This window comes from Mytilus edulis, chromosome 11 (genome assembly GCF_963676685.1).
Source record: "Mytilus edulis chromosome 11, xbMytEdul2.2, whole genome shotgun sequence".
In the NCBI taxonomy this organism is placed as follows: domain Eukaryota; kingdom Metazoa; phylum Mollusca; class Bivalvia; order Mytilida; family Mytilidae; genus Mytilus; species Mytilus edulis.
In genome coordinates this window covers 21,829,621-21,845,048 of record NC_092354.1, presented here as the reverse complement: position 1 = coordinate 21,845,048, position 15,428 = coordinate 21,829,621, and the positions used below count along the sequence as shown (strand labels likewise).

Genomic DNA, 15,428 nt, shown 5'->3' with positions numbered 1-15,428 from the left:
GGTTAAAAATTGACTATAAAGGGCAATAACTCCTAAAGGGGTCAACTGACCATTTCGGTCATGTTGACTTATTTGTAAATCTTACTTTGTTGAACATTATTGCTGTTTACAGTTTATCTCTATCTATAATAATATTCAAGATAATAACCCCAAAACAGTAAAATTTCCATAAAATTACCAATTCAGGGGCAGCAACCCATCAACAGGTTGTCCAATTCATCTGAAAATTTAAGGGCAGATAGATCTTGACCTGATGAACAATTTTACTCCGTTAGATTTGCTTTAAATGCTTTGGTTTTTGAGTTATACGCCAAAAACTGCATTTTACCCCTATGTTCTATTTTTAGCCATGGCGGCCATCTTGGTTGGTTGGCCGGGTCACCGGACACGTTTTTTTTAACTAAATACCACAATGAAGATTGTGGCCAAGTTTTGATTAATTTTGCACAGTAGTTTCAGAGGAGAAGATTTTTGTAAAAGATTACTAAGATTTACGAAAAATGGTTAAAAATTGACTATAAAGGGCAATAACTCCTAAAGGGGTCAACTGACCATTTCAGTCATGTTGACTTATTTGTAAATCTTACTTTGCTGAACATTATTGCTGTTTACAGTTTATCTCTATCTATAATAATATTCAAGATAATAAACCAAAACAGTAAAATTTCCATACAATTACCAATTCAGGGGCAGCAACCCAACAACGGATTGTCCGATTTATCTGAAAATTTCAGGGCAGATAGATCTTGACCTGATGGACAATTTAACCTCGTCAGATTTGCTCTAAATGCTTTGGTTTTTGAGTTATAAGCCAAAAACTGCATTTTACCCCTATGTTCTATTTTTAGCCGTGGTGACCATCTTGGTTGGATGGCCGGGTCACCGGACATATTTTTTAAACTAAATACCCCAAAAATGAGTGTTGCCAAGTATGGATTAATTTGGCCCAGTAGTTTCAGAGGAGAAGATTTTTGTAAAAGATTACTAAGATTTACGAAAAATGGTTAAAAATTGACTATAAAGGGCAATAACTCCTAAAGGGGTCAACTGACCATTTCAGTCGTGTTGACTTATTTGTAAATCTTACTTTGTTGAACATTATTGCTGTTTACAGTTTATCTCTATCTATAATAATATTCAAGATAATAACCCCAAAACAGTAAAATTTCCATAAAATTACCAATTCAGGGGCAGCAACCCATCAACAGGTTGTCCAATTCATCTGAAAATTTAAGGGCAGATAGATCTTGACCTGATGAACAATTTTACTCCGTTAGATTTGCTTTAAATGCTTTGGTTTTTGAGTTATACGCCAAAAACTGCATTTTACCCCTATGTTCTATTTTTAGCCATGGCGGCCATCTTGGTTGGTTGGCCGGGTCACCGGACACGTTTATTTAACTAAATACCACAATGAAGATTGTGGCCAAGTTTTGATTAATTTTGCACAGTAGTTTCAGAGGAGAAGATTTTTGTAAAAGATTACTAAGATTTACGAAAAATGGTTAAAAATTGACTATAAAGGGCAATAACTCCTAAAGGGGTCAACTGACCATTTCAGTCATGTTGACTTATTTGTAAATCTTACTTTGCTGAACATTATTGCTGTTTACAGTTTATCTCTATCTATAATAATATTCAAGATAATAAACCAAAACAGTAAAATTTCCATACAATTACCAATTCAGGGGCAGCAACCCAACAACGGATTGTCCGATTTATCTGAAAATTTCAGGGCAGATAGATCTTGACCTGATGGACAATTTAACCTCGTCAGATTTGCTCTAAATGCTTTGCTTTTTGAGTTATAAGCCAAAAACCGCATTTTACCCCTACATTCTATTTTTAGCCATGGTGGCCATCTTGGTTGGTTGACCGGGTCACAGGACACATTTTTAAAACTAGATACCACAATGATGATTGTGGCTAAGTTTGGTCAAATTTGGCCCAGCAGTTTCAGAGGAGAAGATTTTTGTAAAAGTTAACGCCGGACGCAGGACGAAGACGGACAACAGACGCCAAGTGATGAGAAAAGCTCACTTGGCCCTTCGGGCCAGGTGAGCTAAAAATGGATAAAAATTGACTATAGAGGGCAATAACTCCTAAAGGGGTCAACTGACCATTTTGGTCATGTTGCCTTATTTGTAAATCTTACTTTGCTGAACATTATTGCTGTTTACAGTTTATCTCTATCTATAATAATATTTAAGATAACCAAAAACTTTCCCTAAAATTACCAATTCAGGGGCAGCAGCCAAACAATGGGTTGTCGGATTCATCTGAAAATTTCAGGGCAGATAGATCTAGAACCTGATAAACAATTCAACCCCACTTCAGATTTGCTCTAAATGCTTTGGTTTTTGAGTTATAAGCCAAAAACTGCATTTTACCCCTATGTTCTATTTTTAGTAATGGTGGCCATCTTGGTTGGTTGGCCGGGTCACGCCACACATTTTTCAAACTAGATACCCAAATGATGATTGTAGCCAAGTTTAGTTTAATTTGGCCCAGTAGTTTCAGAGGAGAAGATTTTAATAAAAGTTAACGACGCAGGACGCCAAGTGATGAAAAAAGTTCACTTGGCCCTTTGGGCCAGGTGAGCTAAAAAGACCCAAGTCCAACATTTAATTAAACTTCCCTTCCACAATACATTTCAACAGAATGGCTCTAATGATTGCACATGAACTCTGTTAAATTGCAAAGGTTCCTCCTATAGACTAGTCCTGGCCAGTTAAGGAAGCTCGCTTGTCACGTTTTGGAATTTTGGTCAGATTTTCGAAATCCTCTGGTTTTATCCATTTGAACGCCTTTACAAATTTTACCTAGTGACCCTCATTTTCTTTTCATTTTTCTTTTACATGTTTAATGATAAGCTGTCTGTTAAAGTCTTACAAAATTTTAATTATTTTTTAATAGTTTTTGAGGATTAAACTTGTCAATGATAAAGCTATGAAAAGTCAAGAGAGAACATTTTCCCACCAAAATTTCAAAGGCTAATATCTCGAAAACAAGCAGGGTGACCTATATATTTTTTTTGCTCTTTAGATTCCTTTATTAAGCCCCTATCAATTTATGCTAGTGTTTTGAAAAGTTAACTATTTTGATACTGAGAAGCGAACGTTAACTATTTTGATACTGAGAAGCGAACTCCCTTAAGCTACATCATTACTCTACTACCCTATATGTACAATGCCTACCTTCTCCATTGATGTATCTTGGCTTCAGTAAGGATTTTATATCCACTCTGTCAATACCAAGATCCTTTCCATAGTCTTGTCCATACCATACCAGTAATTCTGCTCCCTTGACTATCTCTTTGAAACTTCTATAAAATATTTGTCCTTTATATTGGTATGCTATCAGGTTTTGTTCATCTTCGTTTCTTGCACAGTTAACATATCTCATCCAGTTAGACTTGGTTTTGTTATTAGCATCTATATAATGTCTGGTGGTTCCATCAGAATTGATCTGAAATAAATATAGAAATTCAAAATGGCCACCATTACTACAGGCCTTACAATACAATCAATTCTATTTGTTTTTATCTACCAACATATTTCCAAAGAATTACATGGAGGTATTTTTTTCCTGTCAGATTACTCTTTGGCCAGAATTCTTGAAAAAAAACCATATATGGCATTTATTTTAATTATACAAGTTCATAACTAAAATGTGTATGAAGTTTAAAGTTGATATGACTGCAAAATTCACACTACCAAAAACCATTACTCTATAAAACCACCTGACTAAAACTTTAACAGGATTACTGTACAGACGGACTAATGGATGATGACTAGACATACATATAGGAAATGTCCTAGGCAGGATATAAAGACAGATAAACTAAACCCTTACCATGCTGAATTTAATGTTTAATAAATTGTCTAAATTTCAAGTATTTGCAAAAATATGCAAATTATATGTAAATGAGCTGTACCTTGATGCTGATGCATATTGATTGCATTAAATTTAAGATAGGGGATCACAGGGTGGGTGGTCAGAGTGGGGAGGCTGGAAAGGAGTGCTTGAATTTGTCACAAATATTGTAGTCATGCGCAAAAAAGTGTCAATTTTGACGTTTTTTCATTCTTTTTCTCTACCTGGAAGTCTGAGGAATACTTATAGATGCATTCAACTGTAGTTTACATGTACAGTGGACCCCAGAGAATACATTTATCACAACAGTTGTTAGGTCGGAGTGAAACTGAACTTGGTACATTCTAAAGAAGGTAATTCGCACAAAATTTTTAAAAAATCCTATTTTTTTTCCGTTTTTGAACTTTAGCTGGACTTGCAACCGGAAGTAGTTGTTTTCTTGACATTTATTGAGAATAAACATGATCAGTTGTTATATGCAGGTTTGCACTATTTGTCAAGGTTTCAGTCCTCATAACTCCATGTTTAAGACCTAGAAGGTTTGCCCACCCCTCAAGAAAAAGCAATTTTGTCTGATTTCAAATTTTTGAAGTTTGTATTTAAGCTCAGAATGAACATTAAAAGTGAGAACCATGACAATCAATAGTGTAAGATCGAGGAAACATGCATACACTTCGAATTAAATGGCATTATGTTGATGACCTCCAAATGTATGCCAAATAACGGTGCTCTGGGTGCAGCCGTATTATTACAGCCCCTGCAAGGTAAGGGTTAAAACAATCTCTATTGAAAAACATAACAAACCTGCCAAGCATAACCTGTGGAGTGGGCCTTATCTGGATCAGTAGTTACTTCTCCTTCATATGGTCCAAATCTACTTCTCTGTTGAAAAGTTTGGTCTGCAAACACACCAAGTCCAGCGATGGGTATTGTAGATTCTCTGACTGACAGTCCCTCTGGTATTGTTTCCATTGCCCTTTCTTCACTTTTAGTTGTGCTCTTAATTAATCGGAGAAAATATTGTCATTAAAAATTATTCTTGAATTTTTTTCTTGCTCTTTTAAGTATCCATGCTTGAAACATGAAACAATTTATCAAGAGCTTTGAGTTATATTACATGTATTTAAGAATGGTTATGCATTTCACTGTTAAAATTGTTTCAAACATTATACCTACATAAAACAAAGAAAAAATATTTTTGTATTTAGAAAAATTATTTAAATTCATTAAGACTTTCATCAATAGCCACCCTGACAGAAGATACCCTTGAGAGGATTGCGTACTAGCTATTGTGACATAAGTGGAAGATCTTCATATTCAAAACTTGTCTCTAGATATTTTTGACTTTATTTTATTCACTAACACCATGGATGCAGTTTTGTTGATGTTTTGATAATTTTTTTTTGTCAGAAAAGAAATCTGATTTGCCAATTTTAAACATCAAACTAGATGAAATTCTTAAAATTCAACTTTTAGACCCAAAATAGCAAATTTTCAACCCAAAAATCTTAAACATTTTATACTACCTTAGAATCATATATATGAATACAAGGGTGAACAGGACAGTCTCCTTCATATTCTCTCTCACAATCTTCACAATCTGCAACAAGAATTGATATTATATATAGTAATAGTGTATTGAAATTTCTTTGCTGTGTAATTGTACTATGGTTTGGTTCCAAATTGATGGGATGGGAGGCATTTAATTTAATTTGTGTGGTGTCATTTGCCTTAGCATTAAGAAAGAATAAAATTTCAAATTATGTGTGGTTTCCATACATGTGGGCAATTTTGGTCAGGAGTTAAAACATTAGATCAGAAGTTTATTATCTTGGTATGAGTGCCAATGAGACAACTCTCCATCCAAGTCACAATTTATAAAGTAATATAGGTCAAAGTATAGTGTAACCATCTGTTGTAAACCTGATGGGTTTTTTTCTTCAAATTTCCTTCTGAACCAATATATCAAGTTGAAGCAGGTCTATTTGAATAATATCAGTTGAAAGAATATAAGGAGAGAGAAAGTTCACATGTACTGGGTCTCAAATACGTTTTATTTTGGGAATATAATTAACTAGAGGCTCTAAAGAGCCTGTGTCGCTCACCTTGGTCTATGTGAATATTAAACAAAGGACACAGATAGACTCATGACAAAATTGTGTTTTGGTGATGGTGATGTGTTTGTAAATCTTACTTTACTGAACATTCTTGCTGCTTACAATTATCTCTATCTATAATGAACTTGGCCCAGTAGTTTCAGAGAAGATTTTTGTAAAAGTTAACTAAGATTTACGAAAAATGGTTCAAAATTGACTATAAAGGGCAATAACTCCTAAAGGGGTCAACTGACCATTTCAGTCATGTTGACTTATTTGTAAATCTTACTTTGCTGAACATTATTGCTGTTTTACAGTTAATCTCTATCTATAATAATATTCAAGATAATAACCAAAAACAGAAAAATTTCCTTAAAATTACCAATTCAGGGGCAGCAACCCAACAATGGGTTGTCCGATTCATCTGAAAATTGCAGGGCAGATAGATCTTGACCTGATAAACAATTTAACCCATGTCAGATTTGCTCTAAATGCTTTGGTTTTTGAGTTATAAGCCAAAAACTGCATTTTACCCCTATGTTCTATTTTTAGCCATGGCGGCCATCTTGGTTGGTTGGACGGGTCACGCCACACATTTATAAACTAAATACCCCAATGATGATTGTGGCCAAGTTTGGTTTAATTTGGCCCAGTAGTTTCAGGAGAAGATTTTTGTAAAAGTTAACGACGACGGATGACCGACGACGGAGGACGCAAAGTGATGGGAAAAGCTCACTTGGCCCTTCGGGCCAGGTGAGCTAAAAATGAAAAAAACAAATGGACAATCAAAACCATTAATAGTACTTGAAACACTGACCCTATGATTTGATTTTGATTTTTTTGTGTTTTAAAGCCACTTTTAAGCACAGCTTTTAGGCTATTTTGTGGCGGCCAGTTTTTAATGGTGGAGGGAGGCTAATTAAGTGCAGAGAGAAAACCACAGACCTTTGATAGGAAAACTGACAAATCCTTGTCAATTAAGATTGGATTTGATCCAACCTGCGCAAGGGAGATTCATTTTACAACCTCAGTGTAGACTGGTTAGTGATTACAGTAGTAACTACTTAGACCGTTGGGCCAAAGAGGTCCTCGAAAAATTGACCCATTGAAGTCTACTTACAAATGAATTCATCATCATCAGGTACTTCTAAATACATGTAGTTAGTTCTAGGTAGCTGTCTCTGTGGATATCTGTGTACTTCTTTGTTTTCTTCATCTTTTTTCCTGGACTTTTCTTCCTAAAAGAGAAAACTTTTTTTAGTGGTTTAGAGAATCTATATTAATAAATGAGCAGACTTTTTCCCCCTGTCTTCTGGATACAACCAACCAATGGCTCTACATGCTTAATGAATGCAAATTGTATGGATGGAGTGTTGTCTCATTGGCACTCATACAACATCTTCCTATATCTATATGTACTTCGTTATCCATCCTTTTGACACGGTCCTCAATAATCTACAGGGGTTAAAAAATCCACTAGCCCGACGCCCGGGACTAGATCATTTACGCTTTGGGCAATTAAAATGTGTAATCCGATATGCCCGACGGACTAGTAACAAAAAAAGTCTTGACGTTTCCAAAATAGAAAGTGAAAAATCCCTTCATCACTATTCTATGTTAGCCATTTCGATTCAATTAAGTCATCCGGGATTCCAAGAATTTGAACTGGTTTGTACAGGTCCTGTTGTACATATTTTAAAACAAGAACAAATAACTCTGCAGAGATGCAACTAATCGTCGGACCCGTCGGACCTAAGGGGCAGAATTTATGCAGGTCCGGCAAAACTCGTAGCTGTGCAGGACCTGATGGCCGGCAATATTTAAGTCCGCTTGGGTCGCAAAACTGAAATCCCCGTCGGCCCCGGCAGAGTATTTTGTTTATAAAATTGCGATCATCTTTAATAAAAGTATATGTCCTGTTCCCCCGCATTTTCTAACTCCGGGAACCAGTATTTCCGCCCAGTAATAGTCTTTTGTACCTTGTCCATCTCGCCCCGAACAATTCTCCGTACTTCCGTCATGTTTTTTGTTTTAGAAATTCGCTCTCTAGGAAGGAGGTCTATTAAGCATAGTTGATAAGTTCAGGAAATATGTCATGGCCGATAAAATTTGTAAGTGGGTCGAAACCCGGTAAAAGACCAAACCAGTCACCTATTCAAGTTGATAAAGCTATAAAGCGGTCTTTGTACGACTATGAGTCAGATTTTGAATTTGAACAGAATGAAACTACCAATGACTATCTTGTTTCCAAGTACTCTTGTGAAGAATAACTTTTAATCAGATCAATATTATGTAATGTATTATTCAATAAACTACAATTGTTATGAATCACAGGTTATTTTAAAATAATAATAATATCAACAAAATCAAAATTAAAGTTTGTTCAATAGCATAATTTCATTTGATTTTTGAGTGAAAATATGGGTCTGGCAGAAATTTGATGGGTCTGGCAAAACTTGGTACCCTGTAGGCCCCATTGTCTGACAGGAAAAAAAAACTGTTTGCATCTCTGCTCTGGCATGTTTGGGTGGCCTGGTATCATGTGTTGATTGCAATTCTCGTACTTTAAATATCGATTTCTTATACCATGGCTTGGGGTATTGTACATTGCTTATCGTGCCGAGATTTTAAATTAACGGTATTTGGGGGTATGATGTATTGATTGGTATTGACCTGTCTTGTTGCACAGCTCTTGAGCACGAAACCATGCCACAAAATATTTCTTAAAATTTTAGTGCGAGAACCCCAGGAACTTCGTCAGTTTCAAAACGAAAAACGGTAGATGAAAGGAGTAACGAGGCTGAAAATTCATCCCACAAAAATGCTAAATACGACAGGGAAAAGCCGCGGAAAAAAATAATAGTGTCCAGGACTCGCACATGTTCATACTTATTTGCCGGCATTTTCCTTTGATCTATTGTTTTTTCTCTTTGATCTTTACAATTTGGCCAAAAAATCACGCATTCACTTCCTGAAAAGTTGGCCGAACTGGGACACAGTGATTCCCCTGGCAAGGTTGGCTGTTGCTAATGAAAAAAAAACAGACAATGCTCTGTGAATATTGCCGTTAGTTGCCCCAAGCATGCCAATAAAAAGTCTGCTTTGAATGTGGGAACAACTAAGTTAGGATAAGCACCAAAAGAATAAATAACAGATCAACAAAAATTATCAAATACAGTGTATAATGCCTCCTTCAGAACAAAGGACACCCACTTTGTATTATGCAGCAAACTCTTGATTTTTAAGGCATACTAGGGCTAGCAGGTCAGTTTTGGTGGACTAGCAGTTCTTCCAACAGGGCTAGTAAAATCCTGCTGCCAATAGGTCCTGGGCTAGTTAGCTGTAACAAAATTTTTTAACCCCTGATCTAGGACTTTAGAAAAACAAACAGAGTTTATGAAAAAACTAGAGGCTCTAAAGAGCCTGTGTCGCTCACCTTGGTCTTGTGCATATTAAACAAAGGACATGGATAAATTCATGACATAATTGTGTTTTGGTGATAGTGATCTTACTTTACTGAACATTCTTGTTGCTACAATTATCTCTATCTATAATGAACTTGGCCCAGTAATTACAGTGGAAAATATTTTCTAAAAATTTACAAAAATTTATGAAAAATGTTAAAAATTAACTATAAAGAGCAATAACTCCTTAAGGGGTCAATTGACTATTATGGTCATGTAAACTTATTTGTAGACCTTATTTTGCTGAACGTTATTGCTGTATACAGTTTATCTCTATCTATAATAATATTCAAGATAATAACAACTAGAGGCTCTAAAGAGCCTGTGTCGCTCACCTTGGTCTATGTGCATATTAAACAAAGGACACAAATGGATTCATGACAAAATTGTATTTTGGTGATGGTGATGTGTTTGAAGTTCTTACTTTATTGAACGATTTTGCTTCTTACAATTATATCTATAATGAACTTTGCCCATTAGTAACAGAGAACTATATTTGGTAAAAATTTACATAAATTTACCAAATTAATGAAAATTGTAAAAAATTGACTATAAAGGGCAATAACTCCTTAACCCTTTCACCGATTGCTGCCCAGACAGAAGCTACTCTGAGACGATGGCTTCCCTGGCTACTTTTACTCAAGTGGGAGATCTTCATAATAAATGTCAATAAAAACTTGTTTGTGGTTATTTGTTTATTTATTTCATTCACTAACACCAAGTTCACAGGTTTTTTTATGTTTTGATAATTTTTCCTCATAAAATATTCAAATTTTCAATTTTTCGGCATTATTTCAGTGAAATTCTCAAAATTCTGCTTATTTACCCCAAATCGTAATTTTTTTAACCCAAAATGGCAAAATTTTGAAAAAAATTATGAGGCTGTACAAATTCCTCACACTGAACGATGTCCATTCCAAGTGTTTTGAACATAAAACGACATTTTACGTCAAAAAAGTATACTAGTTTGGCTTCAATTCTTCCATATTCTTTCCAAAAAATTGTTCCCTCATTTCAAATTCTCGTAAATTCCGTAAATTTCCTCTGATTTTGACACGGTTTTCAACAAACTGAAGTGTCATGTTTACACTTTCATCCGGGTTATTCATCAAAGAAAGATAACTCATGTTTGCACTGTTTGAGCGGGAAATATAAAAGATGTATTCCGATCCCGGTAAAACGGGACTCGTCGTCAGCAGTCTGAAGCGTGAATCCTGGTAAACCGGGACTCATCGGCGAAAGGGTTAAGGGGTCAATTGACCATTTAGGTCATGTTGACTTATTTGTAGATCTTACTTTGCTGAACATTATTGCTGTTTACAGTTTATCGCTATCTATAATAGTATTCAAGATAACCAAAAACGGCAAAATTTCTTAAAAAATTACCAATTGGAGGGCAGCAACCCAACAACCAGTTGTCCAATTCATCTGAAAAATTCAGGGCAGATAGATATTGACTTGATTAACAATTTAACTCCTTGTCAGATTTGCTCTAAATGCTTTGGTTTCATAGTTATAAGCCAAAATCTACATTATACCCGTATGTTCTATTTTTAGCCGTGGCGGCCATCTTGGTTGAATGGCCAGGTCATCGGACACATTTTTCAAACTAGATACCCCAAAGATGATTGTGGCCTAGTAGTTTCAGTGGAGATTTTTGTAAAAGATTATTAAGATTTATGAAAAATGGTTAAAAATTGACTATAAAGGGCAATAACTCCTAAAGGGGTCAACTGACCATTTCGGTCATGTTGACTTATTTGTAAATCTAACTTTGCTGAAAATTATTGATGTTTACAGTTTATCTCTATCTATAATAATATTTAAGATAACCAAAAACAGCAAAATTTCCTCAAAATTACCAATTCAGGAACAGCAACCCAACAACGGGTTGACTGATTCAACTGAAAATTTCAGGGCAGATAGATCTTGACCTGATAAACATTTTTATCCCATGTCAGATTTCCTCAAAATGCTTTTGTTTTTGAGTTATAAGCCAAAAACTGCATTTTACCCCTATGTTCTATTTTTAGCTGTGGCATCCATCTTGGTTGATTGACCAGGTCACGCCACACATTTTTAAAAAACTAGGTACCCCAAAGACGATTGTGGCCAAGTTTGGTTTAATTTGGCCCAGTAGTTTCAGAGGAGAAGATTTTTGTAAAAGTTAATGACGACGGATGAAGACAACGACTGACGACTGATGCCAAGTGATGGGAAAAGCTTCGGGCCAGGTGAGAACAACTTGGACATTGACCAAATGTTACATAGTAAACTTGGCCTATTACAGTAATAAGACAATTTTAGTGTTTTTCATGAGTATAGGTTAACCATGGATTTAAAAGTTCAAGAAATACACTTTTTTCGGACCTGTATGTGGTCTTTGGCAAAACTACAAAATTTAATATACTCAAAAATTTGAAGTTTTCTCAATCTACGTGGATTACTGATTCTATGATAGCTGCCTGCTTTTAAAAGGAATCTCAAAACAACTAAATCTAATTACCTAAGCTTAACTTTGACCAATGAATCATAACAATGAGGTAAAAGTCATGTGAACCAACTAGACACAATTCCCCATTTCCATTCTCAATTTTAAAATGTTCATATAAATGAAATTCTTACATAAATAGATTAATTTGACCTATTGCGTAAATATAACATCTGCAGATAAACTGACATACACATGAAAACTTATAATTGACAGATGAACCATAAAAAATTAGGTCAAAGAAGAACAAAAACAGTCGGACATACATGCATGTACTCCAGGAAAGTGTTTCATTACTTATATGGAGTATTTCACCACAAAAAAATCTGCTGAACAATGAAAATGAGGTCAAGGACAATGGACATATTCTGTGATTTTTATTGCAGGTGGGACAAGAATGTCAAATTGTGGAAAATTGAGTTAATTTTATTCATACACTGTGGATTCATTTATTTTCGTGGGTATTAATTTATGTGGTTTCAAGAAAACTTGTCCTTTGTGTGGATATTTAATTTAGTTGTTTTGGCAAAGACTGCATGCAACCCTATAGAAAATTTGAATTTCATCGATCATTAAATTTTGTGGTTTGCCAGTATCCAACAAATATTCATAATGAATCCACAGTATCTAGGTATAAATATATAGTCTATTAAAAATTACAAAGCACATATAAAACATGCGGTAAGATCAAAAATATACATGATAATCTATTTGTATTATAAATTAAGGCCAAACCTATTTTTGGTAATATAATATGTGCAAGGACAGTCACAGCAATCCATAATACCTACTGCACATGTCTGTTCTATCCTTTCAGACTTTGCTTTCCTAGTTTTCTTCAACAATTTAAATACTGGTGGATTTGCTGGAAAAAAAATATAAAAAATATAAAAAAATATTTCACTTTAAAATATACAGCCAAATCTTGTCAATCACATTAAATAAGAAAATACAAGACAATATTTCATGACTTTGTTTCATGAAATCTTATCCCCATCTATGAAATAATATGCAAAAGAAATTTCCTTATGATATTTTATCCACATGCAGACAATAAGGACAAATATAATTTGCAGTTTTGTCTCATTAAAAGGTTATCCAACGTTATTTGTAGTGTATATTGAGAAAATATATTTCGTAGATGAAATTTTATCTCTTGAAAGGGAGGTTGTAAACATTTAATATTTAGGATAATGGTATCGTGATTTAGTTGATTTATTTGATTAATTATAACAAACAGGGACTTATTTTTGATTGTTGAAAGACATGATATTCAGTCTAAGTTGGTTGGAAAACAGGACCAACATATGTATCTTTATTTAGTCTAATAAACAAACTTGATTTCTTTGCTTTTCTGAAATAAGTCTACTAAACAAACTTGATTTCTTTGCTTTTTCTGAACTTGGTCTCCATTCTTCATCTGAATCTGAATCATCTGTATGTTTGACTCTCCGTTTCTTCTTTGACCTCTGCATAAATGTAGGTTTCTGGGCTACAATATAATTCATATAAAATAAGACTGATTATTGGTTTTTTCCAATATTTTCCTTTGAAATTTTTAACTAATAATTTCCTTTCTCAACACAGTATAATACTGTAAATTTGGAAACTATTGAGTGCATTTATTAATGGAATTTTGTCATTTTAGACAAAAATGTGATTTTAATTTATACGAAATTGAGAAAAATCCTGTTTAACCCTTTCGTCGATGAGTCCCGGTTTACCAGGATTGAAGCTTCAGACAGCTGACGATGAGTCCCATTTTACCGGGATCGGAAAACCTCTTATATTTCCCGCTCAAAACAGTGCAAACACGAGTTATCTTTCTTTGTTGAATACCCGGATGAAAGCGTAAACATGGCATTTCTTTTTGTTGAAAACCAAGTCAAAATCAGAGGAAATTTAAGGCATTTACGAGACTTTGAAATGAGGGAACATTTTTTTTTGAAAGGATTGGAAGAATTGAAGTCAAACTAGTATACTTTTTTAACATAAAATGTTGATTTATGTACAAAACACTTGGAATGGACATCGTCCAGTGTAAGGAATTTGTACGGAATTTGTAGTCTCATTAAATTTTTCTAAATTTGCCGTTTTAGGTTAAAAAATTACGTTTTTGGGTCAAAAGGCAGAATTTTGAGAATTTTACCCAGATAATGCTGATCGAAAATTTGAATATTTAATGAAGAAAAAATTATCAAAACATGAACAAAACTGTGAACATGGTGTTAGTGAATGAACATGATGAAATAAAGACACAAATAATTACAAACAAGTTTTTATTGACATTTATTATGAAGATCTCCCACTTGAGTAATAGTAGCCAGTTAAGCCATCGTCTCAGAGTAGCTTCAGAGTGTCTGGGCAGCAATCAGTGAAAGGGTTAATTTATATAAAATTTTTTAAATGTTTTAAAATAAGTTTTGATTATTGACATAACAGTAGTGTCACAAAGTACTCAAATTAACCACAACTTTGATGGTTTAAACCAATGTATAGTTATTTACACTTATACTGCAATCGTTCTATTTGAGCAGTCAAAATGCGTTGACTGTATATTTCTATGTCATATACAGTCACTGACCCGATATCACTTTTCCTCATGAATATTTAAATAGAAATTGCTGAAATAATATTGAATTATTCATACGACCTCTTCAACCTGTTCTTGTTTCAAATGCATACAACGATGCGTGGAACGACTCAACATTGTTTCTTTTGCAATTATTGGAAAAACATATTTAATTTGTTATATTTTTTGTTTGCAACCTATAAATTATTATTTTTTATGCTTATGGTTGATGTTTAAGTCCATACTCCCAACGATTTCGTTCACCATCGAGTGTTGGTTTCAACAGGTAAATGTAAATTTTATTGTGTTGTATATTTCTCCGCAAGCATGATGTGAGGCCTTTTTAAAGGGTATTTCCCCCAATATTTAAATCAAATAAATAACCTTAACGCATTAAACAACAATTGGAAATGTTTTTTTTAAGATTGCAGTATAAATACAATAATAGTGCATTGACTTGACATATCAACCATATAAGGATTCTGCCCGAAACTGGGAAATAGCTCGGCACAGCCTCGCATTTCCCCGTTTCTAAGCCTCATCCTTATATCGTTGATATGTCAAGTCAATGCACTATTATTGTCTATTTGTAGACAAACCTATATTCTGTTTGGATGAGCTTGGTTTCCATTCTTCTTCGGAAGCGAAGTCAGTTTGTTTGGTTGATGGGTTTTTAATTTGTTTCTTCATAAACTCTGGCTTCTGTGCAGGCAGACCTATCAAACATATAAATAAAACATCTAAAATGAAAAGAATTCTCTTGTAAATCTTATTAATAACAAAATATTTATGGGACACAGATAATCTATGCCAATTAAAACTGAAACTGATAAACAGAAAATATCCATTTTGTAATTATGGACAATCTAGAACATCTCGTTCAAAGCTAAACAACTAAGAATAGGCTTAATTATTTCATACTTTTTAGC

General features: G+C 34.2%; 1 protein-coding gene across 1 annotated transcript in view; it reads right to left on the bottom strand.

The window, feature by feature from the left end:
- Positions 1–15,428, bottom strand: part of LOC139494685 (histone-lysine N-methyltransferase PRDM9-like) — a 34,755-nt gene that overhangs the window by 11,369 nt on the left and 7,958 nt on the right. Inside the window, exons 4-10 of the mRNA XM_071282856.1 lie at positions 15,099–15,215; positions 13,306–13,419; positions 12,719–12,792; positions 7,093–7,210; positions 5,403–5,476; positions 4,681–4,875; positions 3,198–3,468 (exon numbers count right to left, since the gene is read on the bottom strand). Coding sequence (XP_071138957.1) covers positions 3,198–3,468; positions 4,681–4,875; positions 5,403–5,476; positions 7,093–7,210; positions 12,719–12,792; positions 13,306–13,419; positions 15,099–15,215 — 963 coding nt within the window. The remainder of the gene's footprint in view (positions 1–3,197; positions 3,469–4,680; positions 4,876–5,402; positions 5,477–7,092; positions 7,211–12,718; positions 12,793–13,305; positions 13,420–15,098; positions 15,216–15,428) is intronic.